This window comes from Polypterus senegalus, chromosome 3 (assembly GCF_016835505.1).
Source record: "Polypterus senegalus isolate Bchr_013 chromosome 3, ASM1683550v1, whole genome shotgun sequence".
Lineage (NCBI taxonomy): Eukaryota > Metazoa > Chordata > Cladistia > Polypteriformes > Polypteridae > Polypterus > Polypterus senegalus.
In genome coordinates this window covers 217,719,128-217,734,384 of record NC_053156.1, presented here as the reverse complement: position 1 = coordinate 217,734,384, position 15,257 = coordinate 217,719,128, and the positions used below count along the sequence as shown (strand labels likewise).

Genomic DNA, 15,257 nt, shown 5'->3' with positions numbered 1-15,257 from the left:
TCCCAGTGATCCTATCCCGGTGACGGGGAAATAACTGCCTTTAGTGGAGGAGTTCAAGAATCTGAATGTTGTCCATGAGAGATTAGAAAAGGGAATGTGAGGTCATTGAGTGGATGAGAGTGGCATGTCACCTGTGGTCATGAGCTATGGGTAATGACTGAAAGAATGATGATGAAGGTGCAAGTTGCAGAAGTGAAATTTCTTCACAGGGTGGCTGGGCTGACACTCTGTGTTAGGGTGTGAAGCTCAGTAATTCAGGAAATCTTCAGAGTAGAGTTACTGGTCCTCCACAAGGGTGTGTCCTGAGCAGCTCCCCCAGAGCTACTCTGGGCAAGTAATAATAATAATAATAATTCATTACATTTATATCGAGCTTTTCTCAGTACTCAAAGCGCTATCCACACAGGGAGGAACCGGGAAGCGAACCCACAATCTTCCACAGTCTCCTTACTGCAAAGCAGCAGCACTACCACTCAGACCAGGACACGCTGAAGAGATTAAATCTCTTGATTGTCTTAGGATCATCTGGAAATTCCCCAAAAGAAGAAGACACTGCATTCATATATTGCTTTTCAAGACACTCAAAGTGCTTTACATAGAGAAAGGGGGGCCACTTCAACCAACACCTATGGGCAGCATCCACCGAGGAAGAGCTCGAATCTGTAGCAGGTGACAAGGAAGTCTGAGCTGACCAGCTTGGCCTGCTACCAGCATAACCCTCACCAGGAAAAGTGATTGCAGAAAATGAGTTGAGATGAATTTCCATGAATGAAAATCTTACTGGCCTTTAAAACTAGTTCAGTTTTGTAAGGAATTTTATAATCACTTCACTTACTTAAACCCTAATGATCTTTTTAATGTTGCAATCATAATGCTGTTTTTGTAAGATACAAACTTCAGATTAGTCAAAGGCGCTAAGGACTGTGCCATTGGGCACATTGCAGAAACCTGTCCATCACACTGAAATATTATAAAAAATATCAAAAGCTGTTTCTTGGGCCTGGGTACCTTTGATCAAAAAACAGACAAGTTTACTCCTTACCAAGCAGAAGTTGTAAAGAGGTCAGCATAAATTTGAAGATGAGCCACCATAACCTACCTACTGTACGTTTCTTTCTTTCTTGCTTGTTTGACATTCGAGCCAAGTACTTCAGCTGTCTTTAATGTCTTTTTATGTGAATCTCAGACATGATGTCTGTCTCGAGGTATATTCCCTGAGCTGATACATTGTCCAGGAGGATTTATAAAAACAGTTATAGATCTCTATATGAATTGGTGCTAATCAAGGTTGTCCCAATATTCAGCATTGTAGTAAGGACTACAAATAAATTTGTTTTTAAGAAAATCTAGTAATTATGTAACTTTTTATAATTTGAAAATAAAAATAAGCCTATTAAACAAAATATAGTTTTCAATGCATAACATGGATCAAAGCAGGAAGACTAGAAAGCTCTGGTAATCGATCAATTAAAAAAAAAAAAAACTCCTTGAAAATGCATGAAAAAACTGTCATCATATTCTGGACAATGAAAGAAAAATGGGTAACCTTTTGAAGAAGCACAAAAAAACCAAATACTTCTTGTTTAATCTGATGTATGACTGGTTTTAATCAGAGATTAGTCCTGTCATCCTCTGTTCATTATGGATTGCAGGTGACGCCGGCATCTTCCACGTGTCCACAATTTGTCTTCCCCCAGCCTGCAAATCTGCATTGAACGATTGTGCTTTCTGTTCCGTTGCAGGCAACATCATCCATCCAAATGTAGTCCTTTCCTGAAAAGATAAGACATAAAATGAAGGAGCCTAACTCACAAAAATCCTCAGGTAATGTGACAAAAATATGGCTAACAATGACACATGAACGCAGTATTTACAGTTGTATACTCAGCCATTACACTGCACTGCACACCACTTCCCTCTTGATAGCCATGACATCCCGATCACATTGAAGCAATAACTACAAAAGAACTCCCACCCTCCACCCTGTCTTACCCAGCATCCCTTGTGAGCAGTGCCATTGTGTCATGCATAGCTGTACTGTATATTGTTGTGTGTTTAATCACGGCTGCCATAAAGCAATATGTGTTCAGTACAGTATTCAAGGCAAAGCTTTTATGAATTACTTTGTAAGAAAAGTAATGTATTACATTTACAGGTTCACCTTGGATAATGTAAATTGGGGCACAGATAATCAGAGTTCTACTGTACATAGTATTATAAAATCTTAACTTAAAGAAAAGTTAGTTTAATATGAAAAAAAATACAGAGAAATCCACAATGATGTTTCACATGTAATAGTCTGAAAGAACAATAGCTGTGCTGGCCTGTAATGTTTGCAGAAAAGTCCAGATGTCTGATTTGCTTCTTGCACAATTATTTAGACTGGAGTTTAACATTATCACTCAAGGTTATTTATTTATTTAGGTATTTGGTACACTGTATTAATCCCTGAGGAGAAATGGTCTTTTCTAGAAGTATGTTATTAGTATTATATACATTGCTCTGTTCCTAGATGTACTATTTTGACAAATGTCCTACCCAGACCATTAAAAAAATTTAAATGGCTTGAGGGTAAGCCTTATTTATTACTAGTGTGTGTATATATACAGTACTTTACCAAAAACAGCAAAGTAATTTGAATTCAGACTCAACCACTCTAAACAGAATGCCACCTTCCATTTTTCAATGAATAACTTTTCTAAGTATACCTTTTTATTTTCAGAGTATACTATTTGAACTTGAAGCAGATATTTTCTTTCAGATAACATTTTGTTTTTTCAGTAACAGTTTTTTTGGATTGAGTATTCAGGTCTACTATAGTATAGTAGGCTGTGTTTTCCATTATTTGGTCTTATCCATTATTTATAGTAGTAAAAATACTTACCCATTTGAACATAATGCCCAGATCTGGTTGTTAGAGGATGTGTCATTCTACATACCATATATACTCCCGGATGAGTATTGAGGACTTGATTTTACCGTATAATTTCTGGTATTTTATAATGTCGGTCGTATAAGTCGAATGCAGAAAACACGCTATTGGTCCAAGAGATTATGATATGCTAATGGCACCTGAGAGAGTAATCACGGAGCACACTGCTTTTTTTTGTATGTACTGTATTGTGCATACGTGACCACACGGTAATACCTGAACTATTCCAAAGCGACGTTTGCACTGTTTTGTGTTTTTTGTATCTCACACCCTTGTACACCTTTATCATAAGATAAAGAAGATGATATCTGACAACTTCTTTTTTATGTCGGGCACATTATGCCGGAAATAAAAAAGAAGTCACATATCAAAGTCGCCGTGAAAAGCCGAGTTGTAGCCCACTGTCTGAGTGTCATATGAAAGTTTATTAGGGTACAGAGAAAAAAGGCACACAGTGGGGAAAAAGCATGAAATGTCAACTTCAATCTCGACATTTCCACTTTAATCACGTAGTTTATTTTATCATTAAAGTAGAACATCATAAACTTCATCTTAAAATCGTTTAATTAACCCGTTTCTCAAATCACATCGTAATTAAAGTAGCATGTTAAATGCTTTGTTTTGTATTTGATCTTCTACTCGTATGTGATCTATGTGTGTGAAGCACTACTTGCTTCTTAAACTGGCTCTCTTCCTCCAACTGGACACAGAGTCCATTACATTTGTGATATTACAGCTCTCTGAATAACTAAAATACTGAGATGTATACGTGATATCATTTTTATGATGATAGGAGTTAAAGCACGTTATTAAACATGTGTTTCACTTCGATTAAATAATTTATTGCAGCAGTACTCAGGGGCGGCTCTAGGCTTGTGGTGGCACTGGGCAGAGGAAGAATCCTTCGCCCGCCAATGTCAGTAAGGTAGCTTATGCACAGTGGATGGCCACGTCCGTTGCAGACACTGCATAGCCGCCTCGTGCTAATGACACAAGCGTTTAACTTTTGCCGAAATTTGTCGCTGCGTTTTTAGCTGTGTTGTTATTTTCTCTTTCTGTTTTATATTCAATATATATTGGTGCCGCCCAAGAGTCCTTGCTTTTCTTTCCCCAAGTAACCGATCGCCATACAATCAGCTCTGTAATAGAAGTTAAGCCATCTGTAAGATTAGCGCCGATTCTTCAAAACTTTTAAGGAACATTGAAATATCTTCGTAGTACGTTTAATTATTCTATCCTTAACGACACTCCCAGTGAAGAATATAGATTATTTAAATGAAGTTAAAGTTTTATGTGTATAATTTAATAAACATATTTTGCTGCATTTCACCTTAAAAATGATATCGTCATCATATGTAAATACGCGCTTTATAAAGTGGCCCAGGTTGTGAGATATTATAACTGTAGTGCAAGTTTGCAGTGGGGTGATTGTACTTATAAATACAAACAGTTCTACAAGGTGCACTTGATTGACTGCATTTAAAGTTCTTGGGATTAAACTGTTTCTGAACCGCGAGGTCCGTACAGGAAAGGCTTTAAAACATTTTGCAGTGGCTGAGACAGCGTGTCCTTGAAGCTGTATACCGATAATTCTCTTTCTGATCAGCTGCTGCTGTGATTCACACTCAGATACAGTGATATAAGTACTCCGAGTCGTGTAGTGAGAGTAATAAGGAAAAAGATGATCCGCTGTGGCAACTTCTAACGGGAGGAGCTGAAGGAAGAAGAAGGAGAAGAAGGAGAAGTGAGAATAACAACACTAAAGCAGTTATGGTATTTGGAATACTATGGCTGTTCCCTGGACCATTATATTGTTACAAGTTAATTACAATCAGATGCGTTACACTAATAAACAATATGTGGTTAGTTTCAGTGTATTTATAAAGCCGCGTCAGGAAAATAAGGAGTAACCACACAGGAACAGTAGCACTGCTTTGCGCTGGGTGCCGCCAGTCTGCAAAACCGAGCGGAGAACTTGCGTACGACAAGGTATGAGGTACCGTGGAAAAGTGTGTGGCTTTACGCCAAGTGTAGGTTTTATACATCGCGATTTGAACGTGGAAAAGTTCTTACGCAACATTTCTGTGCGTACGCACCGTTTATATATGAGGCCCCAGGACCTTGGATGGTCTTTGGGTAAACTAGAAGTGCTTGCGATAGGAAGTAATGGCGGGGAAAGGCTTACAAGCCCTATTAACTTACATTGCCTGTGAACTTGAAGTTGGGAAGCAGCAGCGAAACAAGGACTCAACTGACAGGAGGAAGGAAGGTCAGAAGTAAGAGCAGGAATGAATCTGGAAGATTTTGAGCAGGAGAAAAGTGAATGTTAGTTGGTAAGTGAGCCAGCCATCCCACAGTGTAGTCAAGCAGGTGGTTTTGATCAGTTAGGTTTTATTGTTTTACCTTCTGTTTTTTCATAACTTATGTCCTACTGTAATTATGCCTTTATTTATTAAGGAATCACCCTTTTCTGTTTTTTACTTTGGATTCTGTGGTCATAATTTGGGTGTAGTATGACTCTTATATGCCCCATAAAGTCCTAACCTGTGATGGAATAAAAGTAGGTTAAATTAGTATTGTGGACTAATATCCATCCATCCATCCATTATCCAACCTGCTATAACAGGTCACGGGGGTCTGCTGGAGCCAATCCCAGCCAACACAGGGCGCAAGGCAGGAAACAAACCCTGGGCAGGGCGCCAGCCCACCGCAGGTGGAATAATATGGCAAATTATCCTGCTTTTTGTTTTAATTAATAACATTGAAACAGAGACGTGTTATCCTGTGGTGCAAGTATCACCAGCTAGCCACATCTGACCCTCTCTAATAGGAGTACAGAGTATTCCCAGCTGTTTAAAGTTTCATCTTTGCTTTATGCTGTCAGCTGCACAAAACTGCCTTTGTCTTCCTTAAATATCCATCTTTGTTTCCTGCTGAAGTGGTGTTGTTCCAGCTTACCCCAACGTCAAAGTTCAAACAGGCTCTGGCCAAGGTAATCTTCAGAAGGCCAAACCATCAAGTTTGCATTATACCATTGAGCTTTATTTGCCACTGTAGTACAATATTTATTGTGGTCTGCTTACATTCCTTGTGTAACCAAAAGGACAAATACTTTGCCTGGCCTGCATGAAGAGACTGACCATTGCAGCACATGGCTTATCACCAAACAGCCAAAGCCTCCTGATAAACAACCCACTAAGAAATAACGGCAATATCTGCTAGTTAGTCCTAAAGCTCCAGGACTAAAGTGTCTTGAAACTTCAAAGTTATACTTGTACACAAAGTTCACCTTCATAATAAAGTACCTTCATAATAAATAACACTCAACTATATTGTGGTCCTTTTTCATGACATATTCATCTTACCAGGTGTCTGTCTGTCAGGATGTTTGGAAACCAACATGCAAAGAACACTGAATCTGAATCCGATGAAGATAAAGAATTTTATTGACCCATGAGTTCTGGAGTGGAGTTCTCTGTCCTAAAGAGCCACTGCCTGTTCTATCGGTATGAATAATGTTTTTCTGATTCCTGTTTTTAGTTCAACATTACATTCACATTGACTCACGTAGCTAGTGCTTACAAGTGAAGTCAACTTAACTGAGTAAACCTCAGTATGAAGAAGAAGTGTTACAGGACAAGGTTGCAAAACTGATCATAGCAAGTGAAGACTCTAAACCAAACAGAACTACACAAGACAAGTTATTCTTTTCATAAGTACTACAAACCTTTCATCAAATTATTAATTACAAAGATATTTAAGAACAATATAGTCTATAAATGTTTTTCCATTTACTTTCCTTTGCTTAGGACGGCACGGTGGCACAGTGGGTAGCGCTGCTGCCTCGCAGTTAGGAGACCCAGGTTCGCTTCCCAGGTCCACCCTGCATGGAGTTTGCATGTTCTCCTCCGGGTGCTCTGGTTTCCTCCCACAGTTCAAAGACATGCAGGTTAGGTGCATTGGCAATTCTAAATTGTTGCTAGTGCGTGCCCTGAGGTGGGCTGGCACCCTGCCCGTGGTTTGTTTCCTGCCTCGCACCCTGCAGAACTCCGTGACCATGTAGTTAGGATATAGCAGGTTGGATAATAGATGGATTTCTTTGCTTAGCAGACACTTTTATCCAAAGTGACTAAAAACAGAGGTCAACATAACAGAGCAAACATCACTCTAGGGACTGTTAATTGTTACAGGCCAAAGGTACAAAAATGATCTCAAGTGAAGCTTAAAAAACAAAATAGAACCTAGTTACAGTTAGTAGATTACAAAAACTAACAGCTAATATCTGTTAGACAGAATCAGAAATAAACACTTAAACACATGGAAGGAGTCAGCAGCTCAGATGGGAGATGGGCCATTCAATCCACCAGTTCGGAGTTACAGTACACATAAAAAGAGTCTGGACTGAGATAGCAGACCTGAGTGGGCGAGTGGAACCTGACGAGTGTCACATACTGTACATACTGTATGTACCGATCCACTGAATACTCTGTTGACACAGATCAAGTATTTGAACTTCATGTGTGCTGCTACAGTGCGCCAGTGTAGCGACCTGAAAAGAGGAGTGACAAGCACCTCTTTCGGCTGTTTGACTCATCTGCTGTGGCTTAGTAGTACAAGCAGGTAACCTCCCCATGTGTATTTAATCATGTGTGCGTGTATTTAACCCACATAGTAGACATTAAAGAAATTATTACTTCAAGTTGGCCTTTTTGCTGCTTTTCTATAGCATTATTTGAATTGGTTGTCTTCACTTTGTTACTCATGGCCTCAGTTTCTCTCAGCTCTTTTAATAGTCATGCAGTTTACTTTGTTATGGACTTAAGTTTCCAATTTGTGTTGAACATTATGCAAACATTACTGTAATTCTAAATAAAGCATGTGTACTGTCAATCCGAAAGGCTAAAGTGTTTTTAAAAATGTTGTGCCAAACAACTTGGACTCAACTACAGTACTGCTATCTGCAGGACCAGACTGGTTTGCCATCTTTTTAAAGTTTATGCAGAGAACTGTGATTGTTGGCACTGTGGTTTTGTGTTTTGGAAAAATGTTGTAAATGAAATTGGTTGGGAACAAAAACTTTCTTTAAATAGCATTTCTTTAAACAAGTCATTTTAATTTTTAATTCTAACTCTGTTATCTTTGATCAATGAAGGAAATCATCCAATGTACACTCAGCAAAACCCTGTGCATTTTCACTCTCCTGCACTTAACAGATGTTTATTTCAGTTAAGTGAACACTCAGCGTGGCTTTTTCTCCTTTATAAATTTAGACCACCCACGTGAGGTGTGCTGCCAATGACCTTGATCAGAGTATGAAGAGAGCTGTGGGACTCCTGGCCCCGATTTTCAATAATTATTAGCACTCATTACCATACAACCAGTTGCCAAGTCTTTAGTTTGGAAGAGACAAAGAAAATCTGCAGCCAATGCAGCACACCACAGATCAGTCGGAGACAGAGAATCCAGACATTTGACATCTAGACATCTGGACATTTGCTGTGGACATCTGTAGGGAGAAATGCACACTAAAACAACAACAGAATATCAGTGGGGGCAGTTAGCTGCACCTTGTTTATTGAGCTACACATTTCTGGTGACTCGAAGTTGAAACATAGAGATAACATTGAAGGTTGCACAAGAGTGCCTACAAACTGTGATTGTTCATTAGAACTTGTAGTATTACTATTCCATGATGTATGTTTCATTAGTAGCACTGCATAAATTGTATGTTGATGCTACCATAATATCCTTGTATTTGATGTTTTTGTGCCCACACTCCCTGTTTTATCATGTTGTCAGATCACCTGACAGTAAAGGTAATAACTAACCCTTCAAGATGTTTTCCTAATGGAGGATAGGAAGAAATGTCAAAACCAGCTATGTAATTATTACCTGTAAACTCTGACTTGTTTCACTATCTGTATTGTACTCCACATATTCACTCCTAGGGACCTCTCTCTAATGGCAGGCTATGGTGCTGACTGGGACTGTCTTTTATTTCACTCCTTTACTGTAACCCAGTGTTGCCATCAATAGAGGTAAAAAAAAGAAATGGGCAATCTAGTTATTGTCTCACTAGTAATATTCAAACAAAGACACTGACATTATTTTACCAGAAGATTATATTAATTGTCATCAAAAACATTAACAGCAAATATAAGGCGACCAGTAACGGCGTGAATACACTTGACGTGAGCATTCCTAGTTTTCATCCTCTTTCTCTGTACGTTGATCATTCGTTTGCTCAGAGGTTGATGCGCTTGCTGCTTCCTGAGCAGCTCTTCTTTTCTCCACCCTAGCGGCCCGCTGCTTCTCTTCTTTCGTCGATAACTTTTCATGTTAAAACTGATTAAGTTGGTTTTTGTGTTGCAATTACTTAGTACGTTTTCTTTAATTTTCCACTTAAGCTGGCACTTAAGACTTCAATCTGCCTCAAGAATGATTAGCGAAGGTGGTAGGGAATGAGAACGGCGCCCATACGCATGCGCCGCACGGCCACCCTGCTACGCGCTGCCAAGAGTTAATTCTACATTAAAATAATCAAAATAGTAATAAAAAGAATCGCCCCGAAAACGGATAGTAGACGTCACGTAATATATGTGTACCAAATTTCAAATCAATAGGTAAAACGGTTTGGGAGCTACAGGTGATTTCAAATCCTGGACAGACAAACGAACAACCACATGTATTATATAGGAAGATAAAAAGAATCACACAACATGGGTGTCTTAATACCTGGTCCAGTCCAAGTAGGAGTAATAAGAAACATAAGAAATGTGTCAAATGAAGGGAGATTATTCAGTCCATCAATCCCGTTTATTTAGGTAATCACGAAGCTGTCTCAATATCTCATCCAGATACGTATTTCTGAAAGGTTTAACTACATGTCTTGGTAGTTTGTTCCAGATTACCAAAAATCTTTGATTAAAGAAGTGATGCCTGGCTTTAGTCTTAAATGCACTTCCCTTTAATTTCCACCGATGTCCTCGATTACGTGATTCAACCTTAAGCTGAAAGAATGTTGCTGAATCTACTTTATCAATGCCTTTGAGGATTTTAAATACCAGGATTAGGTCCCCAAGCAGTCTCCTCTGCTCGAAGCTGAACAGGTTTAATTCACCAAGTCTATCAGACTGTCAATCAGTCAGCACAAGTCCTGGGATGCACTTAATTCCTCTCCTCTGCAAAACGTGTTGCTATATGTTTCTTGTACTGTGGTGAACAGAACTGCACACAATACTCCACATGCGGTCTTTCTAGTGCATTATATAGTTTCAGCATAACATCAGTTGACTTTTACAAGATGCTGATGACCAATCCAGTCCCAGATGGCTTCTTTTCTTGCAGATTATGGATTCTCAGGCAAAATGAAAAAGAGACAGAGCAAGAAAGAGATATAGAACTCTTTGGCAGTCTCAAATGCATCATGGGACCCCCGTACATCAGCTCCCTGTTTCTTGCTCAAAAATGGTTCCAGAGCGCAGTGAATGCTTCAGACATCATTACCAAAACTTCAAGGTTTATTCTTTGAGATTTGCAGCTAAGTAAGTGAAAATTATATAAAAATAAAAAACCAAAAAACCTCTAAATCCCTGCTTTGTTTTCCAGCTTCCCAAGCATTGCACTTCTGTTCAGCTTGACAAGACTTCAGACAAGCAAAACTCCTTTTACCTGAATTGTTTAAGGTGCTCCCGCCTAATCTTTAATCTAAGTGTAATTTTCTCTTTTTTAAAATATATCACATCCTCTTTTTTGTTACATGTATGCAGTGCAGGTCCTTTCACATACCTATTGCTGTTTTTACTATCTTTAACTATTAACTATTTCAGAGTAATGTAGACAATTTCTTATTGAATCAGAGTTAATGCAAGGTTATACAAATTATGCTCATTTTTTCCTTTACGTTCTTTTTCTACATTATTACATCCAATGGATTTATGTTTTTGGCTCTTTGCATAACCATATACAGTATGAGGTGAGACACAAAAATAACTGGATTGGTAAAAAATATATATTTATTGATGAATTACAGCATTCTAAACATTGTCACCTTCTATATACTCCCCCTCCTGATCTCTACACCACTACATACGTATCTTCCATTGATTGAAACAGTGTTGGAAGTCTTCTTGCTTGAGGCTCTTCAACTGGCTTGCCGTTTCTGTCTTCGCTTCATCCATTGAAGAAAAATGTGTTCCCTTCAGGTCACTTTTGATTTTTGGGAACAAGTAAAAATCACAGGGAGCTAAACTGGGCAAATAGGGAGGATGATCGAGGACAGGAATGTTTTTGTCAGTCAAAATCTGCTTTATGAAAAAAGCATTGTGCGTGGAAGCATTGCCTTGTCTTATCTCGTTGTTCACTTTTTTCACCCGACATTGTCACAGCAACTCGTGTAGCGATTGTTGTGCAAGTACTGACTGGGCTATTCACAGGCTATACTTAGCCAGTCGGCGGTTTGAGAGTGTATGTAGGAGGGGATATAATTCTATGATTCGCATTCAGACAAAATCCAGATGGTTTTCCAGGAAAACCACAAGCCCAGTCCACTTATTTTTGTGTGTCACCTCGTATATGATTTTTATAGGCTAGGTTGTTGTGTGGCCTGCTGGGAAATGTGGTCATTAGAATTCAACAACAAGAGGGCATGGGCTACTGCTTTGTCAGTAGAAATGCCACCACATGTGGAACTGAACAGAATCAAATTGGATTAATCTGTGCGGTGATTGTGGTGATATATTGTAAATGTTCATGGAATTATTTGGATAAAATACGGTAGGTGCAGCTCACAATGCATTTGCCTACAGTTTTTAATTCTGTGTATGTGCACATTTTTCATTTAGTGCCACTTAGTTCATTCAGTATAATAACTGATGTGGTTTCAGAGAGACTGATAATATTACCAAGTGTCTAGAGAAGAAGCAGTGGAACTAAAACTACCTTTGCATAAATGCATTGTTTAATGATCTATTTAATGCTCCCAGAAAGAGTGAAAAACAATAGAACAAAATTAGCCCTTAGTTAACTTCAGTCATTTTTTCCAACAAAAACTACTTGTACCTTTTACCACTGGTACACGAATTGTAGAGCTGAAAAAAATGACATTTTAGGTAGCATAAAAGTTGTGTTATTAACCTTCCTGTAACACAGAAGCTGATAGTCACAGTTACCGCCTATCAACGAGCAGCCAAACCTCAAAGGGATCCAGTGGACAGGAGAATCTACCATACATCGCACCCTACCCAAGGTACGGCATATGAATACATTCATCACATCTGGCAATAAACCAGTGATGGGCAGATAATGTAAGATCTGGGACATGGTGCTGTCCCACAGACTCCCAAGGCCATTGGTCATGACTGTAAGTCTACCATTGAAACAAACTGAAGTGAATCAACTATCTAAATCCAGGAAACTGATACACTGGATGTCCACTACTAGGGGTGTGGGGTTAAGAACAGACAATGAATGGCATATGACATGGTTGAATAAAGAGGCACGAAAAATTGTGAGTTACAGTAAATGGTGAGATAGTGGAATTTGTCACCAATCCTATGTATTAATCTTGTAAATATATTGTTATTTTGCCTACAATTGTTTATTTTTGGCAGTTTTACATTTTTCTGATGCTAACATTCATACACCACCATTTTGTGGGAACTTCTTTTGTTTGGGAACTGTCATTTTATACAACCCCAATTCCAATGAAGTTGGGACGTTGTGTAAAACGTAAATATAAACAGAATACAATGATTTGCAAATCCTTTTCAAACCTATATTCAATTGAATACACTACGAAGACAAGATATCTAATGTTCAAACTGATAAACTTTATTGTTGTTTTGCAAATCTTCATTCATTTTGAATTTGATGCCTGCAACATGTTCCAAAAAAGCTGGGACAGGGGCAGCTAAAGACTGGGACAGTTGAGGAATGTTCAAAAAACACCTGTTTTGAACATTCCACAGGTGAACAGGATAATTGGAAACAGGTGTTTGTAATGATTGGGTATAAAAGGAACATCCTCAAAAGGCTCAGTCGTTCACAAGCAAGGATGGGGCGAGGTTCACAACTTTGTGAACAAGTGCGTGGGCAAACAGTCCAGCAGTTTAAGAACGTTTCTCAACATACAATTGCAAGGAATCTAGGGATTTCATCATCTACTGTCTATAATATCATCAAAAGGTTCAGAGAATCTGAAGAAATCTCTGCATGTAAGCGGCAAGGCCGAATACCAACACTGGATGCCCATGACCTTCGATCCCTCAGGCGGCACTGCATTAAAAACTGACATCATTCTGTAAAGGATGTTACCACATGGGCTCAGGAATACTTCAGAAAACCATTGTCAGTTAACACAGTTCGTCACTACATCTACAAATGAAAGTTAAAACTCTACCATGCAAAGCGAAAGCCATATATCAACAACACCCAGAAACGCCGCTGGCTTCTCTGGGCCTGAGCTCATCTGAGATGGACTGACACAAAGTGGAAAAGTGTTCTCTGGTCTGACGAGTCCACATTTCAAATTGTTTTTGGAAATCATGGACGTCGTGTCCTCCGGGCCAAAGAGGAAAAGGACCATCCAGATTGTTATCAGCTCAAAGTTCAAAAGCTAGCATCTGTGATGGTATAGGGGTGTGTTAGTGCCCATGGCATGGGTAACTTGCACATCTGTGAAGGCACCATTAATGCTGAAAGGTACATACAGGTTTTGGAGCAACGTATGCTGCCATCCAAGAGACGTCTTTTTCAGGGACGTCCCTGCTTATTTCAGCAGGACAATGCAAAGCCACGTTCTGCATGTGTTACAACAGCGTGGCTTTGTAGTAAAAGAGTGTGGGTACTAGACTGGCTTGCCTGCAGTCCAGACCTGTCTCCCATTGAAAATGTGTGGCGCATTATGAAGCGCAAAATACGACAATGGAGACCCCGGACTGAAGTTGTACATCAAGCAAGAATGGGAAAGAATTCCACCTACACAGCTTCAACAATTAGTGTCCTCAGTTCCCAAACGCTTATTGAGTGTTGTTAAAAGGAAAGGTGATATAACACAGTGGTAAGCATGCCCCTGTCCCAGCTTTTTTGGAACGTGTTGCAGGCATCAAATTCAAAATGAGTGAAGATTTGCAAAACAAGTCAGTTTGAACATTAGATATCTTGTCTTCGTAGTGTATTCAATTGAAAAGGATTTGCAAATCATTGTATTCTGTTTTTATTTACGTTTTACACAACGTCCCAACTTCATTGGAATTGGGGTTGTGGTTCAAATGCTTGGATGCCACTTTGTTGTTTGTAGAGACAGCCCCCAGTTTCTAGTCACATGATTTATAGCTTCACTGGGACAGTTGTGATTTTTGAATGAGAATACACATCAGGAACAACTCATTAAAAAGATTATAGTAAATAGTCGCAAACTCCGCTGCTGAAAAGACTCCATCCACAGGTTTTCTTACTGAAAACCAGACCCCCAATTTTCTCTAGTATGTAAACATTAAATGTTTGGGGTTGCTGTGTCCTATTTCTACACACGTATTAGAAAAATCCATAAAGTAACCATGGAAAGAGAAGGAGAGAGAAAAAGTAGCTGAACAGAAGACTTGACACTGCAAGAAAATAGAAAGGTGAAATTGCTGTTATCAATGGTGGGGCTCAATAGCACAAGGTAACTGAATTTAATGATTCATTTGTGTATTATAATTAGTGTGGTGGCAGAAGAGACAGACACACACACAAGTACACCGCCACAGGTACTTGGCTCAACACATATGAGAAGTGCTTATGTTTACTACGATATTTTTCTGTTATTCTGACTATTGAATAACAGTAAATTGAGTTTAGATAGGCATTATGGTCTCCCAATATGCTATATGTTAAAAGGCTGAAACTATATTCTGGCATGACATGTTGGCATTTCCATTTAGACAGTAATATTAACATTTTAGTTTTGTTTAGTCATGCAGTGAGATGTTGGGTATCTCAGATAGAGACGTTATTTGAGCATTTGCATTCTTGACTTTGCAACAGTCTCAATCTTGAATTCCTCATCCTTTAGCAATTTCTTTGTTAGTAAATTGCATTTTTTGATTTTTAGCCTTTCTATTGGACTTTTAGTTTGGTTTAGTGATTTGGTTCTTATTTAGATTCCTGTTAATGACATGTAGCCCTATTTTTGAATACTGTTTTTGAAATACAGGTAGTCCCCAGGTTATGGACATCCGACCTACGACTGGGGCTGCAGCTGCGACACATGCGCCTCAGTAACTGCCGCTCTGTCATCTTCGGCCTGGGGATGCTGCAAGCGGTGGCTGGACGGAGGCTGGAG

General features: G+C 39.1%; 1 protein-coding gene across 1 annotated transcript in view; it reads right to left on the bottom strand.

Annotated features, from left to right (window-relative positions):
• Positions 1 to 399: 399 nt before the first annotated feature.
• Positions 400 to 15,257, bottom strand: part of scara5 (scavenger receptor class A, member 5 (putative)) — a 501,271-nt gene continuing 486,413 nt past the window's right edge. The window contains exon 9 of the mRNA XM_039748467.1: positions 400 to 1,773. Within this exon, the coding sequence (XP_039604401.1) occupies positions 1,640 to 1,773 (134 nt within the window). The 3' untranslated portion in view covers positions 400 to 1,639. The remainder of the gene's footprint in view (positions 1,774 to 15,257) is intronic.